Below are 22,507 nucleotides of genomic sequence, written 5' to 3'. Positions count from 1 at the left end.
ATTCCAGCTTGTACTTCATCCAGCCCTGTGTTTCTCATGATGTACTCTGCATAGAAGTTAAATAAGCAGGGTGACAATATACAGCCTTGACGTACTCCTTTTCCTATTTGGAACCAATCTGTTGTTCCATGTCCAGTTCTAACTGTTGCTTCCTGACCTGCATATAGGTTTCTCAAGAGGCAGGTCAGGCGGTCTGGTATTCCCACCTCTTTCAGAGTTTTCCACAGTTTATTGTGATCCACACAGTCAAAGGCTTTGGCAGTCAGTAAAGGAGAAATCGATGTTTTTCTGGAACTCTTGCTTTTTTGATGTTCCAGCGGATGTTGGCAATTTGATCTCTGGTTCCTCTGCCTTTTCTAAAACCAGCTTGAACATCTGGAAATTCATGGTTCACATATTGTTGAAGCCTGGCTTGGAGAATTTTAAGCATCACTTTATTAGCGTGTGAGATGAGTGCAATTGTGTGGTAGATTGAGCATTCTTTGGCATTGCCTTTCTTTGGGGTTGGAATGAAAACTGACCTTTTCCAGTCCTGTGGCCACTGCTGAGTTTTCCAAATAGAAAATTCTTCATTTTTAGTCACAAACTAAATTACTAATTTGATCCCCACCCCCAGCATAGTACTCTTTTCTGTATTCTGCACCATGTTTGGTTTGGTTTGTAACTTTCCCATCACATAAGGTGAAGTGGTTCTGCAAGATAGGCCAGAAATCAACTACTCATTTCTTTCCAAACTTCATAGGTACAGTTAACAAAGCTGTTTTTGGTTGAACCATGGTGCCCGAACAGAGCAGGTTATGTAAGTCTAAAGTTAGGGTTAGCTTGAATAATTGTCAGAACTGTGATTGAGCAGCTTCTTGTATCAAGCCCTCTGCTGGTCCTGGGGCTGTCTTCCCTGCCGTCCAGGAGCCAGAGAAGCAAAGCAGCAGGGAGACACGGGACAGGAGACCAGGGCAAAAGCAACCACAAAAATGCCTGGACCCTGCCTCAGGGCCAAAGTCACAGAGGTTAAAGCATCTGCCTTCAACGCGGGAGACATGGGTTCGATCCCTGAGTCGGGAAGATCCCCTGGAGAAGTAAATGGCAACCCACTCCAGTATTCTTGCCTGGAGAATCCCATGGACGGAGGAGCCTGATGGGCTACAGTCCACGGGGTCGCAAAGAGTCAGACATGACTGAGCGACTTCACTTTCTTTAAGAGTTCTACTAAATTGTTTATGTTATTAAAGTATTGATAATAATAATAATAGGTAAAGTACGATGCAACATTTAATAAAAATAATTTATTATTTTCTTGACTAAGACCAACAGTATTTACATTCTTCTCAATTAGATCTCTTCTAGGAAATGGCAACCCACTCCAGTATTCCTGCCTGGGAAATCCCATGGACAGGGAAGCTTGGCGGGCTACAGTCCTTGGGGTCGCAAAGAGTCAGACACAACTTGGCCACTAAAGAATAAACAATAACTAGCTCTCGATTTTCTCCTCTGTTCCTAAGAAACTTTACTCTTCTCATCTACAGAGGTTTGAATATATTACAGTCCCAGTGCTGGGTCCTGCCTCCTCTCAAGCTCTCGCTCACCTGCTTGAACTCCTGACACAGCTCTTCTGCAGCTCTCCATCAACTGCGGCCTCTGCTGAGAGAGACCTGCCAGGTTCCCCTTGTCTTCCCCAGGTTTTCCCAGTGGGAATCACAGTGGGTGCTCCCTTTTCCTTCATGTCCAGCTCTGACTTCTTCCTCATGAACTCTCGTCGTACCCAGCAGGTTGTTAACTCACTCTGCTGTCAACGCTCCTTCCTGGCACTGCTCTGCGCTGTGTCCCTCCTCTCACACTCTAGGAGCTGGGCACTTCTTACCATCTGTTTACTTGTTTTGAAAAAGCAAAACTCTTTCAAATTTGTAAACAAACAGCGTTTCCCCTCCTTTTCAAATGTCTTAAAACACAACTTAACTGTATGTGAACATTGGCTCTGTAGCTGCTCACCAGCTCACTGTCACACACACAGTGCCTCCTCTTATCCTCCCCATTCTTCCGTGGTGGAACGCCTGCACAAGTCTGTTTTATATTCATGTGGTTAAATTACTGATGCATTCACATTCTTTTTCCTTTTGTGTTTCTTAGCCCTGCCTCTGTGTGTGTGTGTGTGTGCATATGTGTGCACACGTGCTCACTCAGTCATGTCCCATTCTTTACAACCCCCAGCACTGTAGCCCATGGACCATAGCCCACTGGGCTCCTCTGTACATGGAATTTTCCAGGCAAGAATAGCTTGAGAAGTCAACAGATCGACTCTCAGGTTTCCTCTGCTGTTGATACTGAGGTCATCTTATCATTGTGTCTCTATTTCCATATTCTCTGTGGAACCAACCAAATCCTAGATGGCATGAGTTTCATCTGATTAGACTTAAGGCTTCTTTTTCTAAAGAACTTGTCTTGATATGAATGACTGCTAAAGAATAAAGTAACTTCAAAATCAGTGTTTTAAAAAGGTAATTCCAAATCTCCTCTTCTGATCTTGGGTATATTAAAAGTCTGTGAGGTATTGAAAAAACGCTCTCCAGTCTCTAGTTATACTGTACGTATAAAAAAATAGAGTCACTGGCTTATAGTCACTGCTGTGCTCCGTGTTTACAAGCTGTAAATCTCATAGGCCACTTAAAAAGTGTTAGTAGAGTGGTTACATTTTGAGGTAAATCATGTTTGAGTTAACGAGGTCATTGTGGTGTTTTCCTGCTTGTTGTTTGTATCTTATACAGCCAATTAGCTTTTTCTGAGGATGGGAGCAGAGTCTCAGTTACAGTAAGAAGAGATAAGGCTGCCTGCCATTCAGTGCTTCTGAAGAATATTGTAATACACACTGCCTGTGTCGAGTGATACATGTGATAACCCATAAACACAGAACTGTTTCTGTCTGCCAGTGACCTGATAAAGCCTGTTTTACATTAGGAGATGCTAAGCTTTTAGCTGTGACCTAACTAAGCAAAATGAGTAATTTTTTTCTACCTTTCGAACTCAAGTTAGGCTTATAAAGCTGGAATATTTTCACAGGTGCCTTAAAACAAGTGCTTTATTCTCTATATTGTAAATTATTGGTAGCTTGACAAACTGGAATTATTCTAAACCCCCACTTTATAAAATTATGTTTAGGAAAATTTTTAATTATCCTAAATGATTCTCAGCCTTTTAGTCAAGGCCAATCAGTCTTCATATGAATAAGCATGTGCTTAGGAGGTTTAAGAAAAGACTTTAAAGCATCATAACTTCTTTATTTCCTTTCTGGTAGAGACAGAGTACACACTACATCCAGAAAGAGCAGCTATGCTTTATTTTGTGGTTTGATGACAGAAGCAGGACTTTTGGACACCTCGTTTTCCAAAACAAGATTTTTATTTTTATTATTCTAACCCCTGAAAAGGGTATGGTGTTATTATTATCCTAATCCCTGAAAAAGGGTATCATGTTGGAAGCTGATCGGAAGCCAAGACAGTCTTCAGAATGAGTAAATGGGTAGAGGAACTCGAGTGTTGTACATTTAAGGGCATCAACAACTTGCTAGTTTAAAGGCTCTGTGATTTCAGACAGCCCAGAAGCTGTTTTTGTGTGTCATGCTCTGTTGCATCATCTGAGTTTGGGCCATTTCCCATCCTCATTGAGCCCTAGAAAAGGAGTATTTTCTATTGACTAGTCTTAATCAACATTTGAGTCTACCCTATGTCCCAGCTTTTTTTCCTGTTAAATCTTTGGCTTTTATTTAAGTCAGGTCTGTTGATTTAAGTCGAGGTATCTTTTCTTGATCTTATATTATTAGAGATCTAAATAGCAATCGATCATGAAAATCCTTTCAAAAAATTACATAACATTGTGACAAATTTATTGGTAAAGGATTATTTAAATTGGATTTGTTAAAGGGAATTTAAAGGTTTACATTATTTATTGAAAAATAAACCTAATTAATAAATAGTTGTTATAAACTTAAGTAGAAAAAACTTACATCATTTAAATTTGTAAGCCTGTTTAAGAAGTAATTTGGCTTTAAGGTTTCTTTGGTGTTCTCAGGTAGAAGTCATGTGGTTATTTTTGTATTAAAAACTAACCTTGAAAATAAATCTTTGCCTATGTGCTCAAGAACACTAATGGAAAAAAAAGAACCTAATAATAATAGACATTGTGCCCCAAATAAGCTGAATATGCTATTCCCTGACTCTTTGTATCCCTCTTACTGACTTTTCAGTGGTGTCTGTGATCAGCAGTAATAGCATTTCTTGAAGTAAACTATCTAAATTGTTTCTGTAATGTATTTTCTCAGATAATGGATTCATACCTGACTCACTTCTAGAAGATGTGATGAAAGCCTTGGACCTTGTTTCAGATCCTGAATAGTAAGATACATACAAAGTGTTATTTAGTGAGGGGGGAGGGTGGGAGAACTCTTTTAACTGCCCCACGTGGCCATTGTCTTCATTAATAATGTACATCATTACATCTATAACTTCTATAAATTTGGGATCTTTATTATCCATGGGAAAATCTCTAGTTAGGTGGACACATCTTTTAATCAAATACATAATATATTGATCAAATATAGGTTATTAAAAATCACCTTTGATCTACATTTCCTTTTTTTTTTTTTCCTTTTTCCAAAAGTATATCTGACAGTGAAAAAGCTTTAGCTAACAAACATTTAAGGAAAGGATTCAGCAAAAACAACCCAAAACATATTGGTATACAGTTTTTAGAACTTCATACTATTCTGTTTTCAGTTAGTTTGGCTATATTTTCTTTGAAAGTATGAAATATGTATAAATATTTGCAAACTAATCACATGTGAAATAATGTCTCAATCTCACCACCTAGAGCTGGGATGTTACCCTTTCTTAGTAGACATAACTGGTGATGCCAACTTAAAGAGGAGAAATTCAGGGACAGTTGAACCAGTCCAATAAATAGTATAATAGTAACTACCGTATTTCTTCTCAACTGATTACCAAGTGGAGACCTTTTTGTTTACATTGCTCTAATACGCAAAAGAGACTTGAATTCGGATAATTTTGGTTACTAAGAAGTCTTAAGATGGGAAGGAAGAAAAAGGCAGTTATTAAAGTTAGCACAGCTGAGTCAAATTGTTTTTCTAGAAATCGCTGAAAGATTGGACAGTTACTCACTTGGTCCTTTGGTCCAGTCCATTTATAATGTTTGATGGCCATAAGCTAACTGGACCATATCAAGGATTAATATAGTAAATATGACTGTGTCTTCATTTGTTTCATTTCATAACATGATATATATGTATTACTGTATTCTTAAAGTAAGCTAAAGGAAAGGTTATTAGGAAAATCATAAGAGAAATTTATTTATGATATATGTATATATTGATTGAAAAATACATGTGTGTGTTTGTGTAAGTAGACCCTGGCAATTCAAACCCATGTTATGCAAGGGTCAACTGTATAAAAGTTATCTTTTTAACCTGAGAGGTAATATGGAAAATAAAAATGTTCTGAAAAGACCATTTTCATTTTTAAAACTCTTTAAACTGCAGTCCACTCTTCTCTGCCTTCTTTCTACACATAATACCTTTCAGCAACCTCAGTGACACCAAATGGTAAGGGCTCTGCCAAACCCTACTCCAGACCGCTACTGGAACAACAGTCATGCCACTTCCTGAGATTCAGTGTACTTTATTAGCTCTTTGAGAATTGTCTTACCTTTCATAACCTTCAGTTTACACTGTCTAAGAATTTTAAGCCTCCACCTCATTTGGTTCTTGAAAGTGAGCTTTTCAGGAGATGTTTTTGATTATCTGATGTACTGCTACCTTTGACACCGTTCCTTTTTCTCTTTAACGTAAAAGAAAAGGATGTTTATTTTTAAGCCTAAATGCCTCATTTGGTAGCTAAATTCAGGCATACCTATGAAGCAAAGGGAATGTGCCTTTGGGAGGCTATAGGCCTGCTTTTACAAGCCTGGGTTTTTAAGTTACTTTACCTAATAAGGAACAATATTCCAAAGTCATCATCATAATTTAAATTCTAAATAGTAACAGATTACTCTGGTTTAAAAATAACCAAGTTTTGGCAAATTAGATGTCATTCCTGTGTATTTGTCATTAAGGGTCTAAAAAAGAACAGCTCTCAGGATTTTTGGCAGTCAAATGTGTTGCAGTACCAGTAATTTAATCATGAAAGAAGAAAAATAAGCTTTTTTTCCTGTGGTATCCACTGTTTTTCTTTTTTCTCTCTCCATAGTATAAATCTCATGAAGAATAAATTAGATCCAGAAGGATTAGGGATCATATTATTGGGTCCATTTCTTCAAGAATTTTTTCCTGATCAGGTAACATTGTTTTGTTCTATTGGGATGATCATATTATGATTGTTTCTGCATTTTTCCCTACTAAACATGTTCTAACATGCAGATATTAGACTAAGAAAGCACTATTATTATGTAAATACTTGCCCAGACCAAGAGGATAGAAGGGCATGTATGTTCCAATACAATAATGTAAAATTTTGATTCAAGGACAGAGGTGGTGAAAGCCAGTATATACACCAATATAGACATTTTGATACTGTTTTCTAAAGAAAGATTCAAATTCAGAAATACGTGGAATAAAAACAGAAAGATTCTCTTAATCCCTTCCTGCCCTTGGGTAACTTCTTTCAGGTAACTATTGTCAATGGATTGGTATGTAGCTTTAGAACTTTCTCAATGCTAGCAAAGAAGGTTAAGGATCCTGTATGTAGTGCGAACTCCTACCAGTGCTCCTGTGTCCCAGGAGAATGCATTAAAGGAGACCCTTCTTTGAGTGGAACCGTACTATTTCATGTTGGGTCATGTCTATGTCACTGGCTAATTCTACAGCCTACACTTAACTTTTCCTCCTGTCGGAGTGCAGGGTTTTACCACTCCCTCAAATTATTTAGCAAGGTGTGTTGTGATTTCATCAGATACCAGCATAGTTTACAGTAAAAATAGCAGAAGCAGCTACCATTTAATAAGCATGTACTATGCATGAGATACTGTGTACCTTCTAAATTGCATATTATTTTTCCCCAATTTTGCCAGTGAGGAAATTGAAGATTAGAGAACTTAAAAAAATGGCTTAAGGTTATACTGCTAGCACGAGGCCCATTCAGGATCCAGTGTAGGTTGTCTAAACCCAGAGACAAACCATTTTAGTGCAGTTACATTACCTTTTGTTGCTATTTATTTTGTACCACTTGTTACCAGAACTGCAGTAAAATATTTATTTTGTAAGTTAAAATATATTAACTCTGAAAATCCAGTCAAATCATTTATCTAAGTAATTGCACTGACTTGTGTATAAATAAGATGGTTGATATGTCTTATAAAGCTTTTGAGTGGGATACAAAAAAGAGCGTAGATTCTAGACATGAAAAGTAAAAAAGTTAAAAATATCAACTCTTTCAAAATATGATGCACAAATTATTGAGACAACTGGAAGTCCAATTAGTATAAGTAAGACTTGAACTAAATCTTGTAAAAGAAGAGGAGTTAAAAAAAAATCACAAATGTGCAGAGCTGACAACAAAAGGTCTTTCCATGTGAAGATGAGGAATATGCTTGTCTCAGAGAACTGAGAAAGGTGAGTGGTTGGGGACAAGACTGGAAAAGCAGCTTAGGTCCTACATTTTTAGGATTCTTGGTTACAAATCCCAGCATGAACTAAACGAGCAGGAAGGAATAGCTCAGAATACCTGAAGGATAGAAGAGGTAGGTAGTGCCTGGAAGGTGGGTTCCAAGAGCTTCTGGGACTGGGCCAAGTTTCATCTCCACCCCCGTACATGCACATATTTAAAACCATCAACTACTGTAGAAGAACTTATCATAAAAATCACTGCTTTGCCAATCTCTAGTCTCTTCCCCAGATGCAACTATTTCAGCTTTTAGATTTTATAGTACTTAAGTGTAAGGTCGGACCCCGGGGGCCATGATGGGCCGCCCCTTCCCTCCCCCGCTGGCGAGAGAAGTCCCTAAGGAAGGAGCCTCCCAGATCCTGGGGACCAGTGACAGCACAGTTCACCAAATCCGCCCCACCCCAGCCACATAGAAGGACCTATCAGCCCGCGACACCTTGGCCCGACGACCTGTCCAAATCCCCATCCATTAACCTGACCATCCCTCGCAACAAACTTATATAAGCTGCTTCTAACACGGCCGGGCACGGACTTCCTCAACCTGCCTCGTTTGGGTCCAGGAATCCCGCCCGGTAGCGCTTCATCATTAAAAAGCTTGTTAGACGGTTTTTTTTTTTTGGTGTCCTGGTCGTCTTTTACCTAACATTAAGTACGTAAATCTAAGTGTCTTGCTTTGTCAACTGATTCCGTAATCAAAGGCTGTGGAATTAAGAAGCTTCCATTTTACTTTGAATTGCTAGTTAGAAATTGCCTGATATACAGTTTTAATTGTTGGTTATTTATAATATAGGGTTCCAGTGGTCCCGAGTCTTTTACTGTCTACCACTACAATGGATTGAAACAGTCAAATTACAATGAAAAGGTATGATAACTCAGTGTAATTTGTCTTCACCTGAGTTGATAAAATACAGGAGTATGTATTACAATGTCTGAGTCCCATAAAACTGATGCCTAAGCAAGGTTATTCTAGGAGTCTCTTTACTGTCACAGCTTATCATAGACCTGGACTCAGTGAGAGAGTCATTGGAATTCTGGAGCAGTGGTTTCACTATAACAAGGTAACTCATCTACATACATGTTGTTATAAAATCAAGTTTAGTCCACTAAAGTTATTGACCCACTTGAAAGAGGGGGCAAGAGGGAGATTTTTTATTAAAAAAAATATATATATATTTTTTAAAGGATTTAAGTTAATAACCATAACAGCGAGCATTTATTGAGGATGTACCAAGAATTGTCATCAGCACTTTGTTTTCTCCAAAGTTTCACCCCACCTCATGAACTAAGTATTCTTGCATATTCTCTGTTTACAATAGAGAAAATTGAGGCACAGAGAAGGAAGCAGCTCACCAAGGTCAGGCAGCAAGGAGACAGCAGAGCTGGAGTGAAGGGTGTCTCCCTCCGAGCCTGTGGTTCACCCGCTGTGCTCTGATCTTGCCTTCTTGAATCTCAGACAAGGGCCCATGGGTGCTTCACTTCCAGATGTACTCACCCACTCTACAGCAGAAGTTTGGTCTTGCCAATTCACCCTCTTTGATTAATGAGCTTGGCAACACATAAGATCTATCTACTCTGTTTGCATTTATTCCAGTTAAGAGTCACAGTAGATATAGCTCATATTAGAAGGACTAAAGCCTAACATGCCTTTTTAATTTGAAGTACCCGTGCTGACTTCATGTGTATCTGATATACTGAGGATGGCTACAGAAAACAGATCATCATGTGTATTAGGGCACATCTAAACCTGCCCTAGGTTTAGAAATTGTCAATAAAAAGAGAACTTGTATGTTCGGTCCTACTGTGTAAATTAATGAGCACTTCATCTAGTTGTAGGTTCTGTGTAGCCTTGTACTAGACGGTACTTTGTAGTCACAAAGTAGTTACTTGCCTACACAATCCCTGCAAAGTAGATCAGTCTAATGTTATCTGTATTTTACAGATGAAGCCTCTGGGACAGGGAGATTAGCGACTCACCCAGGGTCACACGGCCAGTCACTGGCAGAGCAGAGACTGGAACTGAGTTCCTGAAACCCAGTTCTGTCCTTGGTCTGCTTGCCCACGCTATATGTGTATACTAAGTCTTTAAGTCATGCTCATAACAAGTGTCTGACATGACTAACAAGAAGATCAGAAATCAAAGATGAACTATTAACCTGACAACAGGACATAAGAATTAGAATGCAAAGCATGTATTATACTATTAAGCTGCAAAGGTATAACATAAAGTTTCTTACGTTATACCACATAGAAGATACTATTAAAAATACCTGAGGAAACAGGTAGCAGGAGAAGGCTGGCCAAGTGGAAGGGAGCCTGACCCACCGGTGCAGCCCAGGCTGGTGAGGCCACAGAGGAGATCATGGTACTCAGCCCTGAACACTTCTGCTCTAACACTGCGACGGAAGTTTCTCATGGAAGAGAGGTCCTGTCTGTCTTGTTCATTATGATAACCTGTTATATGCTTGGTGGACAGTTTTTGAGAAAAAGAAGTTTTGCTTTAGAGAGCTAAAAAGCATGATTACTTAGGGTTTTAATAGTAAAGTTACTCCATCAAAACTAGAACCTAATTAAGAAACCAAAGTACCTGACCTAGTAATAGAAAATACTCCACTCCTGTAGTTAATGTTTTTTAAGGAGATTCCAACTTAAGGCTAAGTTTATAGCTTTTATCTTGGAAGAACATAATTACAATCATGTGTATCAGCCACTGAGTGTGAAAATCATTATACATACTTTCTCAACACAGCAGGCTTATTCTGTTGTCTTTCAAATTATGCAATCAGAATATTCTGATATCAAGAGAAATTAATGACAATGCTTTCATGTATACAGTGAGTGCTTATAAATGCTAACTTATTGTCAGTATGTTACTTCATAGATAATGTCTAAAAGTTTTTAAAATTAGAATGAAACCTTTTTTGACGTCCACCTGCCACTGCATATCAATTACCTAGTTTTTTATCCATCAACCTTTTCCTGCTATTTGATTTCTGTTTCTGACTGAAGTCTTTTTTTCTCCATGATTCTTTGTGCCAAACCAAAATGAAGAGCACTTCAGAAGTATTTAATGCAATAACAGAAAATTTCATTGACAAATATCCAGTTTGTTTCCAGCTCTGGAAATTCAGCACTTTATTTTCTGCTTTCATTATAAGTCCTTCTCAGAATATATAGCTGTATTTTTATCACAACTTTTTATCTGAAATAAGGTAGCATTTGAATGATGAGGCAACATTTGAAGAGTGAATTTTCTTTGCTAAGATTGATTGACCTCAGTGGCTTGCTTCTGTTCAATAGGTAATGTATGTGGAAGGAACCGCAGTTGTTATGGGGTTTGAAGACCCCCTGCTACAGACAGATGACACGCCCATTAAACGCTGTCTCCAAACCAAATGGCCATACATTGAATTACTCTGGACCACAGATCGCTCTCCTTCACTAAACTGATTCGCCTAAGTATTTATAAAGAAGATTGTAATAGCAGATGTTGAAAAAAGGATGCAAGACTGGCAAGTGGCCCAATGAAGCTATACACTGGTATCACTGATAAACTGTAAATAACAATTAAAGACACATTTTCAGTGTTTAAGATATGTTTAAATTATTTGTTTTAAAGCTTTATGTTAAAGGTTACCCTATTTAAATTCTTTATGTGAAATTTACTAGCAAAACAGCTTTAATCAAGGTTCATCACTGTTGCAGTCAGATAATTTGGTCATTTGCCAAATTACAGACATCATATTATAATAGCATTTTTATATTGAGTATCAAGGTTACTATTTATAGACTTCTACTTTGGGATTTAATTTCATTCAGGCACCATTTATTGTTTAAGTGATTCTGGCATGCAATGCATCAGCCTCTACATTGAAATGCAAAAGAATTTTTACCTTCATTATTTCTTAAATCTGGTTTCCATTAGAAATATTGATAAATAACAAATTATCAACCTGAATCTTTGACAATTGGCTTAGCTCTGGCATGTGTATAAAAAAGTAGAAACTATAAGGGAACATTACCATTTATTCACAGATATATAGAGGATGTATTTTAAAAAATGATAGGAAAGAGAATCTGTTTGATAGTCTTAACACTGTTAACTTTCACTGTATTGCCAACTACACATTTCCAAATTTGTCCCAACAGCCCTGTAAGCCAGCTTTCTTGTATATGTACAAATGTGATAAATGCATGAGAACATCTGTTATTACATTAGTATATTGCATTATTTATTATGATCCTAGTCGATGGCCTAAATAAACACTTTTTTCTTTAACTTTACCCTTGATTTGTTTACATTCATAGCTCAAAATAACGTACTCTTAAATGAGTCTGCCCAGTAGTCCTGAGAGCACAGAACAAATACCTGTTGGACTCACACAGCACCTCAACAGGGAGACCAAACCTTGCACTTAGTAACTCAAATGGTCGGAAGCACCAAAACCTGGGGGACAGCTGTCTTCGTCAGTAGACCAGGTTACAGAAGCCCCGTCCTGTGTACTTTTGAGAGCAATTACTGTATTTCAATAGTTTTGTTGCCCAATAATTTGAAATGTGAATACCCAGAAAATACTTCACTTAAGGCAGACAAGACAGCCTCATAATGAATTTCGGAACTAAACTTTTACTTCAATAACATGTATTTCCTCTATAAATCTCTTGGGGGTTTTATTTATATTTTTGTACACATTGACAATGATAAGTAGATTTTAGCATAGGAAAACCCCCAATTTTATATATAACAACTTTCGGTAGCACTGTATTAAGAGTGTGATACTAGCTACTACAGTTACAGCTGTAAAATGTCAGTATTTGGGGTTAATCTTGCTTATTTCCAAGTGGATATAAAATATTATGCTAGAATTAGTTCTCTAACTCTGCTCCTAAATTCCATAAGGATTATGAAAAACCATAGATTCTATTCATAAACATTGAGTCTACAATATAATCTGTTGTTATTAGAATTGTTTCATAACAAACCATTCTAAAACTCCATGACATAATCATTTTATAAAGCCTATGGCTCAGGGGTTTGAACAAAATACAGTGGGAGAGGCTTGTCTGCCTCTTAGTCTGGAGGCCCAGCTAGGAGAGTGTAGGTGCCTTAACTCCCATGACTGGGACCTTAGCTTGATCTGACAACAGTCTAACATGACATTAGACAACTGCAGATAACATTTTCTTTTCACGTCCATGTGGGGTACTTAACCCTAGACCATAGGCTGCACCATAAAACAAACCTAGAAAAACCCCCAAACGTCTGGAGATTAAGCAGCACACTTCTGAAAAAGCCAAGGGTCAAAGTGGAATTGCAGTGGGAATTAGAACGTATTTTTTGCTGAATGATAATGAAAATAGCAGATAGCAAAATTGTGGGATAGAAATAAAGCAGTGCTTAAATGCAAATGTGTAACCTTTAGAAAGTTGGGAAATTAAAAAGGTAAGCTTTCATCTCAAAAACAAACTGAAAGTAAATAACGATGCAAAAACAATCATTCATGTGCAAAGGAATGAATTCAGACTTCTACTTCATGTTCTATGTAAAAATTTAGAAGAAACTATAAAAGAAATTTTCCTCATCACAATAGGTTAGGCATTGTTTCTTAGAATACCAAAAACAACAGTAGCAGCAAAGATAAATTGAACTTCATCAAAATTAAAAGCATTGTTTATCAAAGGACACCATCAAAAAGATGAGTGACAACCCACAGAATGAGAGAAAATATTTGAGACTCATTACCTCATAAGGAATTTGTATCCAGAATAAATAAATCTTAACACAAAAATTTTAATGGCCATAAGACTGGAAGAGATACTACCAAAGATGATAAATGTCCAGTAAACACATGAAACCATGCTTAACAAAATCAGTCATTAGGGAAATTCAAATAAAAGTCATGAGATACCATCTTACCTACCCGAGGATGTTTAAATTAGAAAGCTAGACAATAACAGCTGTTGGCAAAGATGTGAAGAAAATGGAATTCTGCAGTTGTTGGTGGGGATATAAAATGGTGAAATCACTTTAGAAAAACAGTAGTGCAGTTCTTCAGAAGGTTAAATCAAGGGTTAGTGTATGACCCAGTGTTTCCACTCCTAGGTATACACACCCAAGAGAAACAACATATATACCACAAAAACTTTTCTTTAAATATTTATAGTGGTGTTATTCATACTAGCTATAAGTGGAAACAGCCTAAATGTTTACTAATGGGTGGATAAATAAGCGTATATACATATAATGAAAAATCATATGAAAGTTAAGAATTACTGAAACGTGCTACAACATGGATGAACTTTGAACACCTGCTAAGAAGCCTGTTGTAAAAGGCCACGTATTATGATTCCATTTATGTGAAATGGCCACAGTAGGCAAACCATAGAGGGAGAAAAGGGGTTAGCAATTGCCCGTGCCTAGGATGGGGATTGAGTAGAGCAACAGAACTGGGAAATAACTGCTAATGTATAGGGGTTTCTTTGGGGGTAATAAAAATATTTTATAAAGTTGCGATGGTTGCATAACAATATACTAAAAGTCACAAAATTGAAAGAAAAAATATAAAAGGAGAAATCCGTGAAACAACAGTTATATACTATGAAAAAAGCGACACCAAAAGACCTCTTGGGGCGGGGGAGCAGGGAAAGAACTAGTACAAAGGATAAAAACACCAAACAAAATGAGAAGTAAAACAAATTTTTAACACCAAAAAGAAAGGGGAACATTACTTACAATTCTCTAGATATTAAAAAGACAGGAGTTAAGACTACATTCAAACTTACTATTATCTTAAAAAGAGACATAAATTTAAACCTCATGGAAACAATAAGCAAAAACCTATAATAGATACACAAAAGATAAAGAAATCTAGACCTATCACTACAGAAGATCATCAAACCACAGATGAGATCAAAAGAATGAGGAATTACAAAACAGCCAGGAAACAATCAACAAAATGGCAATAAGTATATACCTATCAATAATTACCTAAAATGTATATGGACTAAACTTTCCAAAATACACAGCATGACTGAAAAGATTTAAAAACAAGACCCATCTATATGCCGTCTGCAGCAGACTCACAGGTTTTAAGGACACACACTGAAAATGAAGGGATGTAAAATGATGTTCTGCACAAATGGAAGATGAAAACCTGAGTCAAAACTGACTTCCAGACAAAGACTAATAAGAGACAAAAGATAATTATAAACTGGTAAGTCAGTCCAATGAGAAGATACAACATTTGTGAATTACACTCAATATAGGAGCACCTAAACATATAAAGCAAATATTAACAGCCCTAAAGGGAGAAGTAGACATCATAATAATATTAGGGGACTTTAATAATCCACTTTCATAAACAGATAGAACATCCAGACAAAACCAGAAAGGAAACATTGGACTGAAACTACATGTCAGACCAGATGGACTTAACATATACAGAACATTCCATCCAAAAGCAACAGGATACACATTATTTTCAAGCTAACATGAAACATTTTCTAGGATATATGATGTTAGGGCACAAAACAAATCAACAAAGAAGACGGAAATCATATCAAGCATTTTTTTTCTTCTGACTACAATGGTATGGAAATGAGCAATCAAAAACTAAGACAAGTGAAAATGGAAATAAAACATACAAAAATTTACGGGACACCAGAAGCCGTTCTAAGAGGGAAGCTCATAATGATAAGTGCCTATGTAAAGAAACAAGATCTCAAAAAAATGACCTAACTTTTTTCCTTAAAGATACAAAAAAGAAATGAATCTCAAGTTCATACAAGGAAGGAAATAACAAAGATTAGAGTAGAAATGAAATAGAGTAGGATGGGGTAGGGAGAGGGAGGGGACATATGTATACTTATGGCTGATTCATGTTGTATGCCAGAAGCCAGCACAGCATTGTAAAGCAATTATTCTCCAATTAAAATTTTTTAAAAAAAGAAACAGCCTTAAAAGACAAAAGGTCATTGAAATGTAAGAGCTAGTTTTTTGAAAAAATACAGAAAATTGGCAACATTTGACTAAGAAAAAGAAGAGTAATCAGTATCAGAAATGAAGCAGGAAACAACTGCATTGAGAAATACAGAGACTCATAAGAGGCTGCTGCTGCTGCTGCTAAGTCACTTCAGTCGTCTCCAACTCTGTGCGGCCCCAGAGACGGCAGCCCACCGGGCTCCCCCATCCCTGGGATTCTCCAGGCAAGAATACTGGAGTGGGTTGCCATTTCCTTCTCCAATGCATGAAAGTGAAAAGTGAAAGTAAAGTCACTCAGTCGTGTCTGACTCTTAGCGACCCCATGGACTGCAGCCCACCAGGCTTCTCCATCCATGGGATTTTTCCAGGCAAGAGTACTGGAGTGGGGTGCCATTGCCTTCTCTACTATGAACTCTTAGCCGAACAAATTGTATAACTTTGGAGACGTGGAAATTTGTAGAAATATACAACTATCAAGACTGAATCATGAAGAAAGAGAAAATCTGAATAAATTCATTACTACTATGGAGATTGAATCAGTATACCTAAAGTTAATTCAGTGCTATGTGCCAGTTTTATCTCAGAATTTTAAGGATAGGAAAGTATAAATTATAGGCTAAGCAAAAGGTAGAGTTGTCCTTTGTAAAGTAAAAATGATAGCACTCAATCGTGTCCAACTCTATGCAGCCTCATGGACTGTAGCCCACCAGGCTTCTCTTTCCATGGAATTCTGAAGGCAAGAACACTGAAGTGGCTTGCCATTCCCTTCTTAAGGGGATTTTCCTCACCCAGGGATCAAACCCAGGTCTTCTGCAGTGCAGGCAGATTTTTACTGTCTGAGCCACCAGGGAAGACCACAAACTTCCTTTATTAAATAAAGGCTGGTGAAAGCACCATAATTCTCTTCTTTCAAAAGCAAACATTAATTGTTGAATAAACAGCACAATACACAATTGTTCTTCTAGGTTTGCCCAAACCCCTTCCAGGAAGATAAATGATAAAGCAAGAAGAAAACTGAACTTAAGCTTATAAAATCTAGTTTTAAACCTGGCTCTATCACTTAAATTTATTCATTGAGCAAGCAAAAGCTCTCTCCTAGACATAAAGTCCACTTAATATTTTGAATCTTAATTCCTCTGCTATGAAGTGAAGTTAAGTGAAAGTTGCTCAGTCATGTCCAACTCTTTGCGACCCCATGGACTATATGTTCCGTGGAATTCTTCAGGCGAGAATACTGGCATGGGTAGCCGTTCTCTTCTCCAGGGGATCATCTGAACCCAGGATCAATCCCAGCTGTCCCACGCTGCAAGCAGATTCTTTACTCCAATGCAGGAGACACCGGTTCAATCCTGGGTCAGGAAGATCCGCTGAAGAAGAGATAGGCTGCCCACTCCAGTATTCTTGGGTTTCCCTGGTGGCTCAGCTGGTACAAAATCCTCCAGATTTTACAGAAAATGTAAAAATAACTGTTAATTTAATTGAAGAAAATACATGACTCAACATAACATGGTATTTGACTGGTTTAAAATTGAGAAAGAAGTATGTCAAGGCTGTACATTGTCACCCTCCTTATTTAACTTATAAATGAGTAGAGTACATCATGTGAAATGCTTGGCTGTAAAAGCAAAAGCTGGAATCAAGACTGCTGGAAGAAATATCAACGTCCTCAGATATGCAGATGATACCACCCTAATGTCAGAAAGTGAAGAGGAACTAAAGAGCCTCTTGATGAGGGTGAAAGAAGAGAGTGAAAAAGCTGGCTTCAAACTCAACATTTAAAAAACAATGGTCATGGCATCCAGTCCCATCACTTCATGGCAAGTGGAAACAGTGACAGATTTTATTTTCTTGGGCTCCAAAATCACTACAGAGGGTGAGTGCAGCCACAAAATTAAAAGATGCTTGCTCCTTAGAAGGAAAGCTTTGACAAACCCAGTAGAGTTAGTTCAGTCACTCAGTTGTGTCTGACTCTGACCCCATGGACTGCCACACGCCAGGACTCCCTGTCCATCACCACTCCTAGAGGTGACTCAAACTCATGTCCATTGAGTCAGTGATGCCATCTAACCATCCCATCTTCTGATGTCCCCTTCTCCTCCTGCCATCAATCTTTCCCAGCATCAGGGTCCTTTTCAATGAGTCAGCTCTTCGCATCAGGTGGCCAAAGTATTGGAGTTTCAGCTTCAACATCAGTCCTTCCAATGAATATTCAGGACTGATCTCCTTTAGGATGGACTGGTTGGATCTCCTTGCAGTCCAAAGGACTTGCAAGAGTCTTCTCCAACACCACAGTTCAAAAGCATCAATTCTTCGGCGCTCAACTTTCTTTATAGTCCAACTCTCACATCCATACATGACTACTGGAAAATCCATAGCTTTGACTAGACGGACCTTTGTTGGCAAAGTAATATTTCTGCTTTTGAATATACTATCTAGGTTGGTCATAACTTTTCTTCCAAGGAGCAAGCATCTTTTAATTTCATGGCTGCAGTCACCATCTGCAGTGATTTTGGAGCCCAAAAAATAAAGTCTCTCACTGTTTCCCCATCTATTTCCCATGAAGTGATGGGACCAGGTGGCATGATATTAGTTTTCTGAAAGCTAAGCTTTAAGCCAACTTTTTCACTCTCCTCTTTCACTTTCATCAAGAGGCTCTTTAGTTCTTTGCTTTCTGCCATAAGGGTGGTATCATCTGCATATCTGAGGTTACTGATATTTCTCCTAGCAACCTTGATTCCAGCATGTGCTTCATCCACCCCAGCATTTCTCATGATGTACTCTGCATATAAGTTAAATAAGCAGGGTGACAACATACAGCCTTCATGTACTTCTTTCCCTATTTGGAACCAGTCTGTTCCATGTCCAGTTCTAACTGTTGCTTCTTGACCTGTATGGAGATTTCTCAAGAGGCAGATCAGGTGGTCCAGTATTCCCATCTCTTTCAGAATTTTCCATAGTTTGTAGTGATCCACACAGTCAAAGGCTTTGGCATAGTCAATAAAAGAGAAATAGATGTTTTTCTGGAACTCTCTTGCTTTTTTCGATGTTCCAGAGGATGTTGGCAATTTGATCTCTGGTTCCTCTGCCTTTTCTAAAACTAGCTTGAACATCTGGAAGTTCATGGTTCACGTACTGCTGAAGCATGGCTTGGAGAATTTTGAGCATTACTTAACTAGCATGTGAGATGAGTGCAACTGTGCCATAGTTTGAGCATTCTTTGGTATTGCCTTTCTTTGGGATTGGAATGAAAACTGACCTTTTCCAGTCCTGTGGCCACTGCTGAGTTTTCCAAATTTGCTGGCATATTGAGTGCAGCACTTTCACAGCATCATCTTTTAGGATTTGAAATAGCTCAACTGGAATTCCATCATCACCGTAGTGATGTTTCCTAAGGCCCACTTGAGTTCACATTCCAGGATGTCTGGCCCTAGGTGAGTCATCATACAATCGTGATTATCTGGGTCATGAAGATCGTTTTTGTACAGTTCTGTGTATTCTTGCCATCTCTTCTTAATATCTTCTGCTTCTGTTGAGTCCATACCATTTCTGTCCTTTTATTGAGCCCATCTTTGCATGAAATGTTTCCTTGGTATCTCTAATTTTCTAGAGATCTAGTCTTTCCCATTCTATTGTTTTCAGAGGAAAACAATTTCTTTGCATTGATCACTGAGGAAGGCTTTCTTATCTCTCCTTGCTATTCTTTGGAACTCTGCGTTCAGATTTCTTTGCTTTTGGCTTCTCTTCTTTTCACAGCTATTTGTAAGGCCTCCTCAGACAGCCATTTTGCTTTTTTGCATTTCTTTTCTTGGGGATGGTCTTGATCCCTGTCCCCTGTACAGTGTCACAAACCTCCATCCATAGTTCATCAGGCACTCTATCAGATCTAATCCCGTGAATCTATTTCTCACTTCCACTGTATAATCATAAGGGATTTGATTTAGGTCATATCTGAATGGTCTAGTGGTTTTCCCTAATTACTGAAATTTTACTCTGAATTTGGCAATAAGGAGTTCATGATCTGAGCCACAGTCAGCTCCCAGTCTTGTTTTTGCTGTATAGAGCTTCTCCATCTTTGGCTGCAAAGAATATAATCAATCTGATTTTGGTATTGACCATCTGGTGATGTCCATGTGTAGAGTCTTGTGTTGTTAGAAGTGGGTGCTTGCTATGACCAGTGTGTCCGCTTGGCAAAACACTATTAGGCTTTGCCCTGCTTCATTCTGTACTCCAAGGCCAAATTTGCCTGTTACTCCAGGTGTTTCCTGACTTCCTACTTTTACATTCTAATCCCCTATAATGAAAAGGACATCTTTTTGAGGTGTTAGTTCTAGAAGGTCTTGTAGGTCTTCATAGAACCGTTCAACTTCAGTTTCTTCAGCATTACTCACTGGGGCATAGACTTGGATTACTGTGATATTGAATGGTTTGCCTTGGAAATGAACAGAGATCATTCTAATGTTTTTGATATTGTAGCATATTAAAAGAGCTGAGACATCACTTTGGCAACAAAGGTCAGCAGAGTCAAAGTTACATTTTCTCCAGCAGTCATGTACAGATGTGAGAGTTGAACCTGAAAGAAGGCTGAGCACCAAAGAACTGACGCTTTCAAATTGTGGTGCTAGAGAAGACTCTTGAGAATCCCCTGGACTGCAAGGAGATCAAACCAGTCAATCCTAAAGGAAATCAACCCTGAATATTCATTGCAAGGACTGATTCTGAAGCTCCAATACTTTGGCCACCTGATGCGAAGAGCCGAATCATAGGAAAAGACTCTGATGATAGGAAAGATTGAAGGCAAAAGGAGAAAGGGGCAGAGGATGAGATACTTAGGTAACATCACCAACTCAATGAACACCAATCTGAGCAAACCCCAGGAGACAGTGGAAGACAGAGGAGCTGAATGTACTACAGTCCATGGGGTCATAAAAATTCGACTGACTTAGGGATTGAACACACTTATCATATCAGGGCATTTGACTTAATTTTCTATGCATGAGCCAAAAAAACCTGTTACCCTCTGCAGGTTTTTTATCTGAGTGTAAGATTGACAATACAGTTTTTTTTTTTTCCCCACTATATTCCAAATCAGAGTTAACACTAAACATCTCTACTGAAGAACACTAACTCATTCTATCAACACAATGGTCACATTATACAACAATATTTTCTTCCCTGTCAACTGCACTTTTTTCCTTATTCACACTAACTGATGTTACATATTAAATCAATTGACTAATTCCAAACAAATATTTTGAGCAAAAAAGCAAATGTGAGCAATTTCCAGCTGTCTCATAGAATTAAATTAAAACATTTTGTCTATAAACACACATATAATCTTGTCAAAATTTAATAGGGAAATATGCCATGTCAAAATCACACTGCTCTGGAAGAAAATGTTTCTTTTCACTTAATACTCATATACTTGTATTTGTTTTCTGTTACACTTCTTATTTACTTGCTTTTACAAATCCTAGGAAGTCAGTGGTTAGATAGCGTTACCAACTCAATTGACATGAATTTGAGCAAACGCTGGGAGATACTGGAGGAGAGAGGAACCTGGCGTGCTGCAGTCCATTGGGTTGCTAAGAGTTGGCCATGACTTAGCAACTGAACAACAACAACAAAAAATTCAGTACCATGTTTTTCTCATGTAGCAAAATTCCAAAAGAAAGCAGAGACATTACTTTGCCAATAAAGGTCCGGCTAGTCAAAGCTCTGTCATTTTTTTCCAGTAGTCATGTATGGATGTGAGAGTTGGACCATAAAGAAGGTTGAGTGCCAAAGAATTCATGCCTTTGAGCTGTGGTGTTAGAGAAGACTCTTAAGAGTCCCTTGGACTGCAAAGAGATCCAACCAGTCCATCCTAAAGGAGATCAGTCCTGAATATTCATTGGAAAGATTGATGCTGAAGCTCCAATATTTTGGCCACCTCATGTGAAGAGCTGACTCTTTGAAAAAGACCCTGATGCTGGGAAAGATTGAAGGCAGGAGGTGAAGGGGATGACAGAGGATGAGATGGTTGGAAAGCATCACCGACTTGATGGACACGAGTTTGAGCAATTTCTGGGAGCTGGTGATGGACACACAGGCCTGGTGTGTTGCAGTCCATAGGGTTGCAAAGAGTTGGACATGACTTAGAGACTGAACAACAACAAGTAAAATACAGATTATTTCCTTGCAAGAGGCTGGAGCCAGAAGTTGACATAATGGATGCTTCTGAAGGCAGTGTAGATCCTTGACCAATGTCCTACCACCCACTAGCTACAAATCATTGAATTAGTTCCTTGGTTTCCATACTGGTTTCTTCATCCAAGAAATGTGTTGTAAGAGTACTAAACATTATGAATAAATTTTATGGCTTAAATAAGTAGTGGGTATTCTTTTTTTTATCCCCCATATCCCATGGCTTCTAGGATCTTAGTTACCCCACAGGGGATTCAACCTGGGCCCCAATAGTGAAACTGTCAAGTCCTAATCACTGAACCACCAGGGGTTTCCAATGATGGTTATTCTAATTGTTCTTAATTGATAGTCAGCTACCTCACTTGCCAACCAACAATTCAGGATCCTGATCAACCGAAAATACTAACTTTCTAAAGGAGACAGTGCACAAATCTGTTGGGAATAGACAGAAAGCTATAACTACACTTAAAATATTCCAGCTCCCAAACCAACTTTTTATGGGAAGGGGCAACAGTTTTCAGTAGAAATGGGCTTGTGACCCACCTACTTTGTTAATCAGTTCAGTTCAGTCTCTCAGTCATCTCCAACTCTTTGTGACCCCATGGACTGCAGCATGCCAGGCTTCCCTGTCCATCACCAACTCCTGGAGTTTACTCAAACTCATGTCCATTGAGTCAGTGATGCC

General features: G+C 38.2%; 1 protein-coding gene across 1 annotated transcript in view; it reads left to right on the top strand.

Annotated features, from left to right (window-relative positions):
- Positions 1-11,900, top strand: part of MINDY3 (MINDY lysine 48 deubiquitinase 3) — an 82,463-nt gene extending 70,563 nt beyond the window's left edge. The window contains exons 12-15 of the mRNA XM_068987261.1: positions 4,310-4,382; positions 6,249-6,336; positions 8,452-8,523; positions 10,959-11,900. Of these exons, the coding sequence (XP_068843362.1) occupies positions 4,310-4,382; positions 6,249-6,336; positions 8,452-8,523; positions 10,959-11,108 (383 nt within the window). The 3' untranslated portion in view covers positions 11,109-11,900. The remainder of the gene's footprint in view (positions 1-4,309; positions 4,383-6,248; positions 6,337-8,451; positions 8,524-10,958) is intronic.
- The last annotated feature ends 10,607 nt before the right edge of the window (positions 11,901-22,507 follow it).

Source organism: Capricornis sumatraensis, chromosome 15 (genome assembly GCF_032405125.1).
Source record: "Capricornis sumatraensis isolate serow.1 chromosome 15, serow.2, whole genome shotgun sequence".
NCBI lineage: Eukaryota > Metazoa > Chordata > Mammalia > Artiodactyla > Bovidae > Capricornis > Capricornis sumatraensis.
Note: the sequence above shows the minus strand (reverse complement) of the source record. Positions and strands in the feature narration are given on the sequence as shown.